The sequence below is a fragment of the Centrocercus urophasianus genome, unplaced genomic scaffold, assembly GCF_019232065.1.
Source record: "Centrocercus urophasianus isolate 14NV4802_14NV808 unplaced genomic scaffold, USGS_Curo_1.0 seq_14, whole genome shotgun sequence".
Taxonomy (NCBI): Eukaryota; Metazoa; Chordata; class Aves; order Galliformes; family Phasianidae; genus Centrocercus; species Centrocercus urophasianus.
The window spans coordinates 1,082,928-1,097,810 of record NW_024884586.1 but is presented as its reverse complement, the minus strand read 5'-3'; the positions used below and the strand labels follow the sequence as shown (position 1 = coordinate 1,097,810).

Genomic DNA, 14,883 nt, shown 5'->3' with positions numbered 1-14,883 from the left:
TCCTTTCTAAAATGTGGACACAGAAACTGGAGTCAATATTTTAGCAAGGAGCCTGCTAAAACCTATGCTAAATGCATAGGTAGTACGTGGCTGTTCCCCACTCAAAACGACATCTGCAACTCTCATAGCCACAGCAGGTCTCAGTTTTCACAGGTTTTTTTTATACCATCACTATAACTTTGGGGAAAAAGATCCTCAAAATTTTAACTGTGAGCTGCTTGCTTTAATTTGAGGGATTGCATCTTCACTTGTCAGTGGTGTGATTAAATGGAACACTTGCTATGGAAGCCATACCAATATATTTAACAAGTCTTTTGCCAATATTTCTAATAATTTAAAAGCTTTGTATTTTATCAGTGGTGATCTTTCCTTTTTTTGAAAAGAAGGAAAAAAAGGTAGCAGAGATAAAAAGATAATCTGGAATTTGATTTATTTTCCATGCTGATTAAGACAACTTCCTTGAAGTGACAGTCCCCTCTTCACAACGGTTCCTGCTCCTTCCTGGTGCTCAGGTACTCATCCTCTAGTAAAAATATCTGAACCCGTGTTGAGGGGCAAGCTGTCTTTAGTAGGTGAGATTAGAGAAGATTATTCTGTCATGAGAAGGTTTTCATTCAGGACTATTTGCTGGTGCCAACTTCTAAGTGTTTTTATGTCGGTGTTACACTTTCTGGAGGAGTCTTACAGCTTCAGTGCTCAGCAGTTGGTAGCTAGCTAACCATTAAAACTGTTGTTTAAAAGGAAAAGTCATCTTTCCATTGAAAACACTTTCTTTGCATGCTAGACTCCCTAATCAGAGAGCAAATGCAGATAATTTATGTCTGTTTTAGATCTAAGATTATGTTTTTTGCAACAGCGTTGTGATTGTGCAAGAGTTGAGTGATAATTTCAAGTGTTCTTCATTCAAGCTTCAGAGCCTCAGTGTCTATTTTTGGTGTGCACAGGACTCCTGGTGATTTCAGCCAGAGCTGGAAGCGCTGTGGGAGTGATCAACAGTGTGCCAGATGGCCATGTGTTGCTTTCCAGGTTAAATGTCAAGTGTATTTTTTTCAGTGGGCTTCAAAATAAGAAAGAAAGAGAAGAAAAGTTATTTTGTCATCTCTGCTAGTAGTTGTTATGGCAGCTTGCAATGTCAGGTATATGCATTTGATCCTTCTGACAACATGAAATTGTGAGGAGCATTCTGTATACAATTTGTAAATATATTTCTAATTCTTGAAAGGGAAAGAAAAATCATTGTGTAGTAAAACTGTGATTGCAGGAGCAGCAGAAATAACCACTTGTTAAGAAAATGGGATGGTTCAAAACAGTGTAATTGTTTTATCAGAAATACTTATTCTTCAGAAATTCCAGCAGAGCAGCTGTGAGGAACTGATGGCAGCTACAGTTTTTCATATTTAGCTGTAACTGCAAACCAGCTGCGATGACAAATTGCTTATTTACCATTAGCTTGGAACAGTTTATGGCAGAGCGCTGTGAATGCTGCTTTAGCTGTACGTTCAATGCTAACTGCTGACCTCGTGCAATACTTGTGCAAGAAACAAGGTGTAATGCTGGTAGGATTTCTTTCTGTTATGCAAAAGACGTGACTATAAGGCTCTTTGTGTTGCAGCCTGTAAATCTCCAGAGACTTCCCCACTGATTAATTTACCAAAACTAGCCTGAAATAATATTAGACCCATGGCTTCTCCATACCACAAACTAGCTCAGTATTGCTGTTATCAACATATTGCCTCAGAAGGTTGTACCACAAATATGGATTGTAGACACTAAGTAGAATTAATGAGCTGTTGCCTAGTCAAACATTAAAGAGCAGTTACAAACGACCTGAAATACAGCAAAGGCAGAATTATAGATGTTCCACGATAGCTAATAAATAAACACATTTTTAAAAAGTCTTCAGGTAGACAAGAAGATATTTGTCAAAAGTTTTGTGTTATTTCTGTTTTAGCGATAAAAAGCAGTAAGAAAAAGTCAAGCTAGAATTGTAAGTGAAACTGCTGCAGAAGTGTATTTCTGTGATCAGATGCTTGTCTCAGGGTAGCTGTAAGCTCATATGATTTTCTAAATGTTATGCCTCAGTAGCTGATGGGCTGTTTACACATAAAAAGAAAACCCTGCCCACTCTCTCCTCAGGCACCAAAGATATCAGCAGCGCTAATACCTGAATCAACAAATCCAGCTGTGGATATCTCTGGTCTCTGCCTATGTCCATATTAGTGCTCTTTCAAGTTGAGGGCTTTGTGAAAACGGTTTCATGATGACAAAGAGCACAGTGGCAGAAAAGCTTCAGTTCTGTTGCAGCCTGGGGAGGCAGGATTCAGCATGTGACCCGTGCACTTGCTTTGTAAACAAATGAATCATGCTGTGCACAAGACTCGGACATAAATAATTGAAGGTAGCGCTGTTCCTCACTTGATCCTGCACGTCTCAGTCTCTGGTGCTAGATTTGAAAGGCAGCTGGGTCGTTATTCAGGCTGCAGCAGAATACTGAAAGAAATCAAATACTTTCAGTACTATTTTATTGGTCCAGTAGGCACGGCTCAGCAAGCACACAGGTAACGTGAAGCCTGTGAACTGCGTCATACAGCTCAGTGAAGTTAAACAGCTCGCTGAATTGGGGCCATATGGCTTGACAGAGTTTATTAGAGATCGATTCCCAAGTTGCACAGCCATCTTCCTTTGTAGCAGTGATTTAATTGTTTTAAGAAAGGGAAAGGACTTCCTCTCTCTTCCAGACAAGAAAGGTCACTCGTAGCTAAGAGAAATACAGTCTTCTCTTTTGTTAGAGAAGTTTGAAGAAATTGTTGCTTCCCTAAGGTTTCTACTTCAATGATTTATGCAGGTGCTTTCTTTGAGGCTGTCCACTGCCATTGTTGTCACTATCAAACTCCCTTTTTCCTCCCCTATTTCTGAAAACAAGCACAGTGAGCTACTTTAAGTTTATGCTTCTAACGTTGTCAAATGAAAAATAACATCTTCAACAGCTGTTGCTTTTTTCCAACAGGCTGACTTAAACTGCAACATTCAAGATGATACAGGAGCATTTTATGGAGTCACCAGTCAGTACGAGAGCTCAGAAAACATGACAATCACCTGTTCCACCAAAGTCTGCTCCTTTGGAAAGCAAGTAGTAGAAAAAGTAGAGGTGGGTATTGGGATGGGCTGCCATGAGTCTCTGGTTCATTTTGGTTCTTACTTACGCTATTCGTGCCTTCCTGTAATCCTTCCTGAACAAGTATTCTCCTTCCCAGGAACGTTCGGTCTGCTGTAAATCTCTGTGTGTCCAGTGACACTGCAGTATATAAAATTCTAGATACCTGTTGCTTGGAATCCATCTCCGTCCTGCCTGTGGCAGCCTTCAGCCTGCAGCTGACATCAGTGCAACCTTCTCTGTCACACCACAAAAGTGTTGAAGGAAAAATGCTTTTTGCCCCCATTTCTAAATACTCATCCAACCAAGTGGCATGTTTGAACAGTATTGCAATGACAAAGTATGGTGGTCTGTATTTCTTCACTACCTACAGTTATCTTACACACAGAACGGCATAATTTCCATGGCCACCAGTAGCTTTTAAATGGAAAGATGAATGATTTCTAACATGCCAAGGCCTTTACCTATTTTTCTAAACCCCCAAACTGTACGGGGTGGTCAGGTAGATACTTGATTTACTGAGGAATGATACTGTATCTACTCAACTTGTCTTCTTTATATTAAGCCCCACAGCCACATCTGCTGCATGCAGAATAATTTCTGTACATGCAGTTGGCTTACAGCTGCAGGTTGAGCGTTCTGTAGGTGTGTTGGTCTCTGCCCATGTCCTCATTGTACCGCGTAAGTGACTCCCAAAGTAATGCCTCCTAATTATTTCTGTGATAAACACAGATAGATGGAACACTATTTGATTGTTTGATCAACCAAATTCTCAGCTGCAAAACACTGTTTTTCAGCACAGTCACCGCCACTAGTTGCACATTTTCACCAGTGATGAACAAGATGCATGCTGCCCTCATAAGACTGCATGGCTGTCCGGAATGTGACTTGTCTTTCACACTGTTGTTACCACTGCTGCAATGCACCTCCTATCACCTCACTGTGCCAGCACTCACTGTTTGATCTCTGTAAATGTTCAGCAAGCGTTGATGAATATAAGTGGGTGCCATTTTTTCCACATCACAATTCGGTGATGTCCCTTTGCTTCATGTGCACTTCCATGTCAGACACCATTTTGTCAGAGTGCCCCTCTGCTGCCACTTGTCACATGGCAACAACATGTAATGGATTTGCAGGAAAGTTCCACCTCTGTCACCATCCCAACAATATCTGTTGTGGACTGATATAATAAAAGAGGAGGCATTACTTTCAGAGCAGCCCTTGCATATGTGGTTCCTGTGCATGGTGGCCATTAAAAGTTTTCCATCGTTTCCATTATTCAATGCTTAGAGGAAACCAAGAAATCCCACAAACGAGTGAGGAGATCATATGAACAGTGATCAGCAGCAGGAGTGCAGAAACCACAGGCACCCTCCTCCAGCCCATGAACCACTGCAATATCAATCAGTCTGGTTTTCTTCTGACTGCAGCCTTGCATCTCTGTACAATTTACAAGTTGCCTATTAAATCAGGCAGTAATATGTAGCTCTGTTTACATGTATATATTTATACATAAATATGTAAGCGTAATTCTGCTCTTTGCAGCTGCTTGTCTCAAAAACTGCTGTAAAATCAGTCATAACTATCTCATCATAACTTTTCCACTTAATTCATTTTTAATGGATTTGGGTTTACTTTGTGTAAATCTTCTTCCCAGTTTTTAATTCACAGGTTGGAGAACAAATTGTGATGCAACTTGTAATAATTAGTCTTTGAATTTTTAGCAAGGCACTGTATAGCACAGGTGGGAGTGTGGGTGTTTGTGTGGCTAAACTCACTTTCTCATTCTTCTGTAAATAAGAATAACAGTAACAAATAAAAAAACAAAACGCAAATGTAGCATTCATGGTTCTGCTCCATCTAAAGTGACTTACTCTAAACGCTTTTCTTTTAGACTGAATATGCAAGGTTTGAGAATGGTCGATTTGTGTACAGAATAAATCGCTCTCCAATGTGTGAATATATGATCAACTTCATACACAAGCTGAAGCATCTACCAGAGAAATACATGATGAACAGCGTGTTGGAAAATTTTACGATTTTATTGGTATGGATTCACTCTTTGTTTTTCATCTGTAGAATACTCTCAGGCATTGCATGGCTTGCTTAACGTGCAACATTTAGAACTAGTTTCCGAATCCCTTCGTCATGTTGCTTACTAAACAAAAAATCTCATTGACTTCAGAATACCCTTGGAATAGTGCACTATAGACGCCAAGGATGAGAAGGATAAGCTGGCTGAAAACATGAACAAACATCTCTGTTATTTTCCAGATATTTAGCTTACTGCTCTTATTTTTAATTCAAGTCTCTGTTTGGATTTTGTAGAGAGCCTGAGGCAGTAACTTGAAACCATCCCATTCACATAATGTGTTCTCACTGAGATGGCAGTTATAATACTGCAAATGTCAGTGGTGTTCATTAGTTCTTGGGCCAGGAAAGCATGCAGTAATGGTGAGGATACACCCAACAGGTGATCTAAAGTATGAAGAATGGTCTGTGTATTTGCCTTTAAGCTAGTGTCATCCAGCTACCCTGCTTTTTCAGTGTGGCTTTGCAGAGTCATTTTTAATGCATTCATATTGCATTTAGATCCATGCAGTGCTGCTGCCACCATAGGATTCAGGCAGGGCTGATGGCTGATAGCAGCGCAGAAGAGGCAAGGCAGCAAACTCAGAGCCATGCAGTATGTGAGAGAGGAGTGTGCTCAGCTCAGCTGCCTTTTCGTAACCAAACACAAGGGGACAAGGGTGCACTCTCCTTGTTGAATTGGGACTGAGGTTGGTGTGGGTTGAGAAACAGCAAGCCAATGGCTCACAGTCAAGAAGCCAGGGTGAGACGAATCTCCATGACCCTGTGCCAGGAGCTTCTGCTGTGTGAGTGCAGTCGCACAGGTCAGTTTAAGAGAGAGGAGACATTTCAAACAGTGACATTTAAACATTGCCTAAATTTAACCAATTGTTTCTTCTTTTGGCTGTGGCATTTTCAAGTTTGTAATGTATTGTCTACCTCTTCCTTCCTCTCAAATAGGTTGTAACGAACAGGGATACACAAGAAACCCTACTCTGCATGGCTTGTGTATTTGAAGTGTCAAACAGTGAACATGGAGCACAGCATCATATCTACAGGCTTGTAAAGGACTGAGCAGTTATTTATATATACAGTTCATTTCACTTCTTTATCAAAACACAGACTGTAAACCTCAACACTAAGTGGCAGTGCCTCTGGCCCAACTTTCACCCACATTTTTCTAAATCCTGTTTTAGTGAGTCATTTTTAATGTGTTCATATATAATTGTAGCTGTGAAATTCTGGTACAGTTGTAAAAATTATTTCTAAAACTAAGTGTTCTTCAAATTTGTAAACCACCATTCTTTGGGAAGACTGTATTTAAGAACCTAATGCCTCTGTCTGTGGAGGCCTATTTTTAATTCTGATAGAAAAATGTATGACAGAGCATTTGCCATGGGGAAAAACTGACAGCGTTTATAAGATATTTTGGTTTTTTTTCCAACACAAAATACATGTTTTACAATGCAAGTGAAATTGAAATGAATCTTTAGCTATAACTGTAAATGAATAAGAAAAGTTAATTACCTTTATAGAATTATCTTTGTAACTAATTAGGGTGGAAGATATGGACAAATATAATTCACTAAATTATTTTTTAAAATGAAACATTTTTCTGTTTGAAACCAAATGAAAAAATATAGCCTTAAGAAATACCTGTTAAGGAACAGACAGGTCCTAAAATTAGGCAAATTTTGTATTTTTTTTCTCAATGCTAAAACTAATCTTCTAATCCATTAAACTTTCAAACAGGTATTACAGAGAAAGAAAACATCATCCCTTACCCTTAACATATCTAGTGTATTTTAAAAGATTATAAAGTTGTATTGTACTAATATGAAAAATTGATAATTTAATGAAAAGAAGATGGCTCGTTTTGCAATAAGTAGGTAAATACTGAAGATTTAGACTCACATTATATGTAGTCTTGCGTATGCAGTTATATTTTATATGGACAACTATGTTTTCTAGTTGAGTGAAAACCTTGCAACTCTGAAATTAGCAGATAAATGGAAACAACTGACATTGCTACAGCATTGAGTAGTTCGTAAGCTGAAAGCAAAACACTGAAGTGTTTGAGAAAAGAATGCATACACTTCTGAAAGGATCAATAGCTTTAATATCTGTGAGATGCTAGAAAATCACAAGCAATATCAGACAAGGAAGCTTGGAAAATGGAGATTGTTTTCTTCTTTTCCTTTTCATCACGGTGCTCTAACAGCTCTCTCCAGTTCTCTCTCCAGTTCCTACTGGCAAAGATCTTACAGGAAACAAACGCGTATGTGCCACATGGGTTCTGCTGTCCTTTTTGTATCTGGATGTGGTAGTATTCATCCTTCTGCTGTATCAGGGAAGACTCCAGGAAGTGAAGTGCAGCTGGAGATATTTTAATACTGTGCAGATTCAAAACAAGGATGTGGGCGTGAGTGGTTATCTGAGGTACGCACATGTGAGATAAGTATTCTCATTATTCCTACCTAAGCCAGAGTGTTCCTCAGTTGCTTCTCTTCTGCACACCCAGCGCTGTCCTTCAGCTGCCCAGGCAGCAGTTGTTTAAGCAGGTGCTGGACCAGCAGTGGGTCCTCGTGTAAAACATTTGTCTGAAAGGCTCAGGACTGCTTGGCCAAGCACAAGGCACCTTAAAGGTCAGTCATGAGGTATCGGCAAAGAGCGTTCTTGGGAAGGTCTTCTGCAGCTCTGAATCAAAGAAGGGTAACATTTAACAGCTCCCTCCTCACTGCCCTTTACATGCCTATGCATGATTTATGTCTAGAATTTACTCCTTGGCAACAGTGCCATAGTCTTTGAAAAAGTCTCAATTTCTGGTTTTTTAAAAAATTGCATTGTACTCTCTCAGAATTGCCAATAATTGAATTTATCTAGACCAGAATGCTGCCCAGGCATAGCAGTGGGTTGTTGTGGACACACGATACAAACATCTGAAAGGAAGGGAGACTGCTCACATCCCTCAGCTTGCCGCTGACCTAACTCCAGTAGGTGGATGATTGCTGTGATGTCTAGCTGTGGATATTAGGGCTAATGATCTTTCAGTTTATATTCTGTGAACAGAACAGTGAAATATGTCCATGGTAGGGTCTCTGACGCTCATTTTTAACACTAACAATCACATCAGGAAAAGCACTGCATTGTAACAGCCTAACGGTAGCCCTTTATTCTAAGCACTTGGTGTTACAAGTCAAAAACTACTTTTGTTTTGTTTTGTTTTATTTTGTTCTAAAGTTGTCTTTTATTTAGGGTTTGAATTGTGGTTTTGGTGATTTTTTGTTTTAATAACAAGCGAACTCTTTGAGGCGTATCAAGTATGAAGGCAATTTGCAAAACCAGGTACAGTTTTTTAGTAGAATCTGGCACACTACGTATGTCATAACTATAGGGTATAAAAAGTCACAATGTTTATTGGTGTTCACGTATGTAATATTAGGGAAATGACTTTCTTCATCTTTTCTTTACACTTCTGTAAATGATCCATACCCTGTATGTGTTAATTCTTAAAAGCCTTAATCCTTCAACTGTTCAGTGTGTGGTGTGTAGTCCAACAGGCTGCCTGTAAACTGTGAGCTCTTTTGTAAGCTGGAAGTATTTATCTTGTTACTGTTACTTTTTGTAGGAATCTTTTAATTGAGAGCTGCCAAAGCATTACAATATGCAGTGCCTTAGCGTTATATTAGAAATACCTTTAGCCTCTTAACATAAATTTGATACATTGTTTTATTAATTGGTTCCATTTTTAAATAAACTGTATTTTTCCCCGCAGAAAAAGCTCCTTGACTGCTTGGTCTAAACCAACCCTCAGTACAAGTCAGTCCCATCGCTACATGATTAAATGTCTATACCAAAAGGAAAGGTTACAGATTCATAGTTCTCCGTGAAAAGAGGATTGTATTAATAATGCTGCCTTTTAAAATTTCATGACCAAATAATTAATTGTGACTCTTCTGCACTCTAGCATGAAAGTGCCTTTGGTTTGAAATTCCAGCTTAGAAAAGTGCTGCCATAATAATGACAATTTGTAGAGAGACCAAAAATATTTAGTTATCACCGTAATGCCTTTGGTTTATTGGAATAAGTTGAAAATGCAGGCCTCCATTCACAAAAGAGCACCATTTATAGCAAGGTAATTTTGCTAATGATCAACCTGCTGGAGAATAATGTACTGTTTGCCATTTCTGACAGCACTACAAACCAGCTACTGATTGATCTGTGATGAAAAAACAAAAATTGTTCACATTTATATTCTCTTCATCCAGCCGTGTATCTGCATAATGAGATCCACGCACTGCAGAATTTCAGAAAGTGGACAAATGTGGCTTTATTGTTCTCCTCTAATAATATTTCAGTGTCTGTGAGGATTTTTTGTTTAGATGGAAGACTTTGTTTACAAAACTGTGCATGCTGGAGGTCAGATGCATAAAACAAGATGAAAATGGAGGACAGTAGCTAGATTAACGTGGTGGTGTGTTTTTAAGCATTGAACTGTTAAGTGTGAGCATTGTGGATGAAGGTGCTGTTGGAGAAACTGGCCAGCGCTGCTCAAAACACAGGGTTGCTTTGTTTTGTTTTTCTCCCAATCAATGTCTTGGTAGAAAAAAATCAGCTCCTCTGAAAAATGTGTCTTGTTTGATATCTTCTGTGAACGGGGGCCGTACTGTGTACACTACAACTAAAATTGGTGGGGAGAGGGGCAAGATTTTAAGAAAAAGATGTTAGAAGGAACAAATATCAGCAAAACCAAAAGCTGTCAGAGGGATTATATAGTTGTGAATACGATTTTAACTTGATTTTTAAAGTATTTGATGAAATCTAAGATTAACTTTTTATATATAGAAATATTGTGACACTGTGTGGTAAATATTGTGATAATTCAAATTCCCTGTCTCCAAAATATTATTTTTGTTAATCCTTCAAGGTCTAAATCTCACTTACCTCTGTGAGACAAGTAATCGTGTTGAATTCGATGAAACTGAGGTAGGGCAAAGATGATTTCACCCCGCAAGCAGAGCATATATTTTCAGTTACTACCAAACATTTCAGTCTTACTAATCCGTACTTGTGGTAAAGTACACTTCTGTCTGATTAAAATAAGCATAACGGTACCATTTGGGGCTGTTAAAAATTGCTACTAGCAACTGTAGTTTTACTTACTTGAATTCCAAAATGATTTTATTTAGGTACTGCACCACTATTTTGAAGGAATTGCAGATATAATGCCTGTTTCTCGCGTTCCCTTTCTACTGCAACTACAGCTCAGTCAGGTTGGCAGTAGCTTCTTCCGTTAAAACCTCCATGCTGTAGGCTATTTTAAGTAATGAAGGGTGTACATTACTGTTGAATGTAAGTAACTGGCCAGTTCAAGGCAGATACAACATTTGACATACTAATATCTATTTATTTTTCCACTGCAGCTCCTAGGGCATACTCGCTTTGGAAGCAGTTCCCCTTACAGTTTTCCTGGATCATTCATACTGAGAAATGTTTTCTCTGTTCTTTACTTGACCCGTACTGATTCACATACCCGGTCAAACAGCAGATGTGATAGCAGAGTCTAGTTTTGTATTTTTCTCAGGATGATCTCTTTTCCCCCCTCCTACCTTTCATGACCAGATGCTTAGCCCCCTAAAAAAGATCAAGGCTGGATAATTCAAAATAGAAAACGCGCTTTGGAGATTTTTCATCTTTTAACTTTTCAGGTCATTCTTGCTGAGATCATGTAATTAGTTTAGCGTGTAAATTAAATCTTAAATGCACTCAGTTGACAAAAAGGAGACAGATCCCTGTTACCTCCTTTCAGAATATGTGTTTTTGTTTTGTTTTGTTTTATGGGCCTCTTTGATTCAGGCTCATGACTGCAGACAAAAAATACAATATGTGCCTGAAAAAGAAAGACAAGAGAATTTTATAACATTGAAAACCTGAATAGCCTTTAATTCTTCAGTACATTTTATGTAAAACAGGTTGGGGTTTTGTTTTGTTTGAATTTTCTTTTTTTTTTCTTTTTCTTTTTTTTTTTTTCTTTGCCATGTGCATTTGTTCACATTTGTAAATGACTTAATGGAATTCTCACTTTATGTTTATTTGTGTAATGTGTATAAAATGGGTTTGTGACTTAAGCATATTCATATATGGTCAGTGGTTACTTTAATATTGTACTGCTGCTGGTAACTTTTGATGTAGAACTTGCCTTTTGATGATAAAGTACCTCTAGGTTAGACAGGGAGGGAAGGATCTTTGAAAAAAAAAAACAACACCGAACATTCTCCAATGTTTTCTTAACATATTTGCAGAAGCTTTCAAAAGGAGTTTCAGTCAAACCTCTTGGCAGTACAGTATTCTTGTATTTGTTATTGTCTGTGTGTAGGTACTGGTACCTTTTTTTGTTTAAAATGTTTTAAGTGTTGGCTTTAAAGTGAATTTATCTTTAGTATGATAGTAATATGAAAATTATAGGTTTTGTGTGCAGAGAATTTTTTTATAAAGTGCTTTGTAAAAAAAAAAAAAATGTATTCTAGCTTTCGCGGTACATATGTGTGATAACTTTAATATCCATGACAGTTAAGTGCAATTATTTCATCACTCTAAAAATGCTATTTTTGTGTCGGTTACTGCAGGTGTTTTCATGTCTTTGCAAAGTGACACATTTTGATGCCTTCTTGATAAAGTGGTAGAATTTTTGTAGCTTTCTAGAAACTTTGTATTCATACAGTATCGATTGAAAATAAAGAAAATGAAAGTGTTTTGTGCATTTATCTTAATCTCCCACATCAATCTCTTTTTAACATTGGGTGCGACTTTCAAAAGCACTTAGCGAAGCAGCACAAGACCAGACTTGTGGAAATGTCTGCGTGCTTACCTAAAGGTTCAGATGGACATCTGGCCCAATTCACCAGTACCTGTAGGGACGGCACATCTGGAAGCTCTGCTCCACTATGAGTCTGTGTGCTTTGCAGACCTCTGGCTTGTATGTCTTCCTAAAGAAACAGTAGTGAGGTTTTTGAAACATAATTTAGGTCGTACTGTTTAAATGAGAAAAGCCACCCAACGCCCTGTGTGCCAGAAGCAGGAATGATCTATTCAGAATCTTACATAATAAACAGTATCAGTTCATCACATGACAACTAGAACTGACAGGAACAGAGCAGTTAAGTGGGGTTGTGGTGAAAGAAAGAAAAAAGAGAGTAAAGGGGGATATCCTACGTCATCTGGAGTCAGTGGGAACATGACCAGGACTTGGGGGGGGGGAGAAAAAAGTACATCTGGCTCATCTTCTCCTTCAAAAGGAGAGCAGTGGCTTTTGAATAAACCATGTTCCTCCCACACACCCCAATTCCCCTTTTGGATGGCAGATGTTACGTTGCAATTTTTAAAATGCCACCACAGTTCACGCCGTGTGGGAGATGAATGGGTTGAGAACAACACGCAGACATGGTCTGCTTTGACCCTGTTTTCACTTCTTTGTTCCCCATTAAGAATATGGTTTCAGCACTTTGAAGTGGGTTAGTTGTTTCAGAAGCAACCTGCTCCTTCATTAACGCTCCATGTCTTAATTAATTTAGGTTAAAGACCATAAACCTACCTTTAGGAAAAATGCCACACAGCATTTCAGGTTGGCAGTCCCCACGTAGCATCGTGCCGTTCTGTACTCACTGACTGCCTTCAGCAGATACAGTGGCCTCTCCCTACTTAAGCACAGTCTAGCTTACATGATTACAGCATTGTGGTCACAGGACGAAGAAGACAGACCAGTTGCTGTCCTGTTTTATGAAGTGTTTCATGATGAGCTCTAAGTGGGCCACAGACATCTCGTCTGCTTTTTCTTCTGTTCTTTTTTTCCCCTCAAGATGCAGCCAGTTTGACAATAGAGGCACGCAACACATTTAATGCTCACTAAACCAGGAGTAAAAAGACAGTTCAGAGCTCAGCAGATGTCTGTAGTTCCTCACACACTGCTCTAGCTGTTCATCCCAACCCTGTGCTTTCACAGCCTTACTATTGTTGTCTGGGGCCCTTTGAGAGAGCAGAAGCAGCTGAACAATCTGTCACACCAAACAGCAGTAGCTTAGCAGCGTTCGTAAATGATTACCTACCTTGTAGAGAGGTGTTACACTCAATTGGCTAATGGTTGTAAATTGTTATATGATTGCTGTTGTTTTGTGAGAGCTGGAGCTGTGCTGGAGACTCGAGGTGTGGTGAAGATGGGAGAGGCAGGAGGGAGTGGGTAGAGAATGTGTGAGGAGAAGATTGAAAAGGAAAATTGTAGAAAACCAGAGTGCAAGGGGAGTCGGAGGGGGGGAAGGGGGGAGAGAGGGGGAGAAAAATGGAATATTACTATGCAAAGAAAATGAAAATCTGAGCAAAGAAGAAAATAGTAAGAGAGAATGACAAAGACAGTTTCAAGACCAGCAAAAACCAAAATTCCATCAGAAGAAGGGAGGAAATCTGAAAGTCTAAAACAAATATCTACCTTCATATGCGTAAATAGAATTGCCTTTTTTTTGCTCCTAAATTGTTTCTTATTTGTCCTTCCTATTACTGGGACGTATGTTCTTAAGGACTCTCTTTGAGCTGAAGGGTAAAGGGCTGCTGGAAGCCTCCCTTATATTAGAATTGTTGCATTCCTCATGGGAGCTCAGCAGAAAAAAAACCCAAAATCTCAGCAAGGCACCCAGTAGCCTCCCTGATTGATGAAGAATCGTCACCTTGGTTTCAGTTGGAAAACAGAGTGAGAAAGCAATATCCAGAACATTATCTGAAGCTACCGACTGAGCAAAGACACTTGAGCACAAGCGACTGGTCTCAATTCATCCAGCAGCAGTAGTTGTTCAAGCTGACTGCCTTCTACACATACATGCTTGGGGAGGGGGTGGGAGATGCAGACACATGCAACACACACAAATGTACCAAGTCATCATTGGCTTAGGTTGATAATTTCAGAAATACTGCTTTCCATGCCCCTCACCCTGTTGTAGAGATTAGAGCGTAAAAAGCCAACCCTGCTGTTAAACGAGCAGATAGCCAAACATATTTTTTTCAGAAGTCTGCTTCCAAAAGTCTTTGTCAGCTTTTCGAGATATCCACACAGAGGGTGCAGTTTTTGAGCCTCAGGAATTACAGCTCTTCCCCTTCCCTCTCCCTGGTGAGATAAGGGTGCCAGTTAAAATGGTGGCTGGGCCCATCAGAGCAAATTATGCCAGAGCTGTGTTATGTCCTTTTTCATTTACATGGTTCAAAAAGGAGACTAATTCACTACTACTGCTTACCTTGCAGTGCACCATAATGCTCTGCTTTCAAGACTTCCAGCAAATGCAGAGTATGCAGAGACTTACTTGCTGTTCAAACAGCGCTAAGCTGTATGTGCAGTCAACCTTCCCAGCAGGCTAACACACTGCCAACTGATTTCTTTTCCTGCCCCAAATATGAAAGTTTATTAGGCATATTTAAAGATCCTTCTATTTTTTTTAATTATTATTATTATTGGCAGAGCCTAAAGAATAAGGTTTTTTCCCAGACTTTTAAAATTCCTTTCTGCCAAGATCATACATTCTCTGCAGCATATCAGAGAATTTACTTTTTCCAAGGTAGCTGTCTTTTCTTATTCTTCCACCTGTGAAATTGATCTTCATAGCTAACATTACACTTGGCAA

The 14,883-nt window shown here is 39.1% G+C and overlaps 1 protein-coding gene and 1 long non-coding RNA gene across 5 annotated transcripts in view; one reads left to right on the top strand and one right to left on the bottom strand.

Annotated features, from left to right (window-relative positions):
- TEAD1 (TEA domain transcription factor 1) overlaps nucleotides 1-11,988 on the top strand; it is a 91,518-nt gene extending 79,530 nt beyond the window's left edge. For all 4 annotated transcript variants that reach the window (XM_042815015.1, XM_042815017.1, XM_042815014.1 and 1 more), the window contains 3 exons: nucleotides 3,008-3,148; nucleotides 5,049-5,201; nucleotides 6,185-11,988. In XM_042815015.1, coding sequence (XP_042670949.1) covers nucleotides 3,008-3,148; nucleotides 5,049-5,201; nucleotides 6,185-6,298 — 408 coding nt within the window. In that variant the 3' untranslated portion in view covers nucleotides 6,299-11,988. The remainder of the gene's footprint in view (nucleotides 1-3,007; nucleotides 3,149-5,048; nucleotides 5,202-6,184) is intronic.
- On the bottom strand, nucleotides 9,540-13,315 carry LOC122158364. Its single transcript, XR_006168214.1, has 2 exons — nucleotides 12,816-13,315; nucleotides 9,540-12,210 (listed from the first exon to the last, which is right to left on the bottom strand). It is a non-coding gene; the product is annotated as an uncharacterized LOC122158364 (long non-coding RNA).
- Between the last annotated feature and the right edge of the window lie 1,568 nt (nucleotides 13,316-14,883).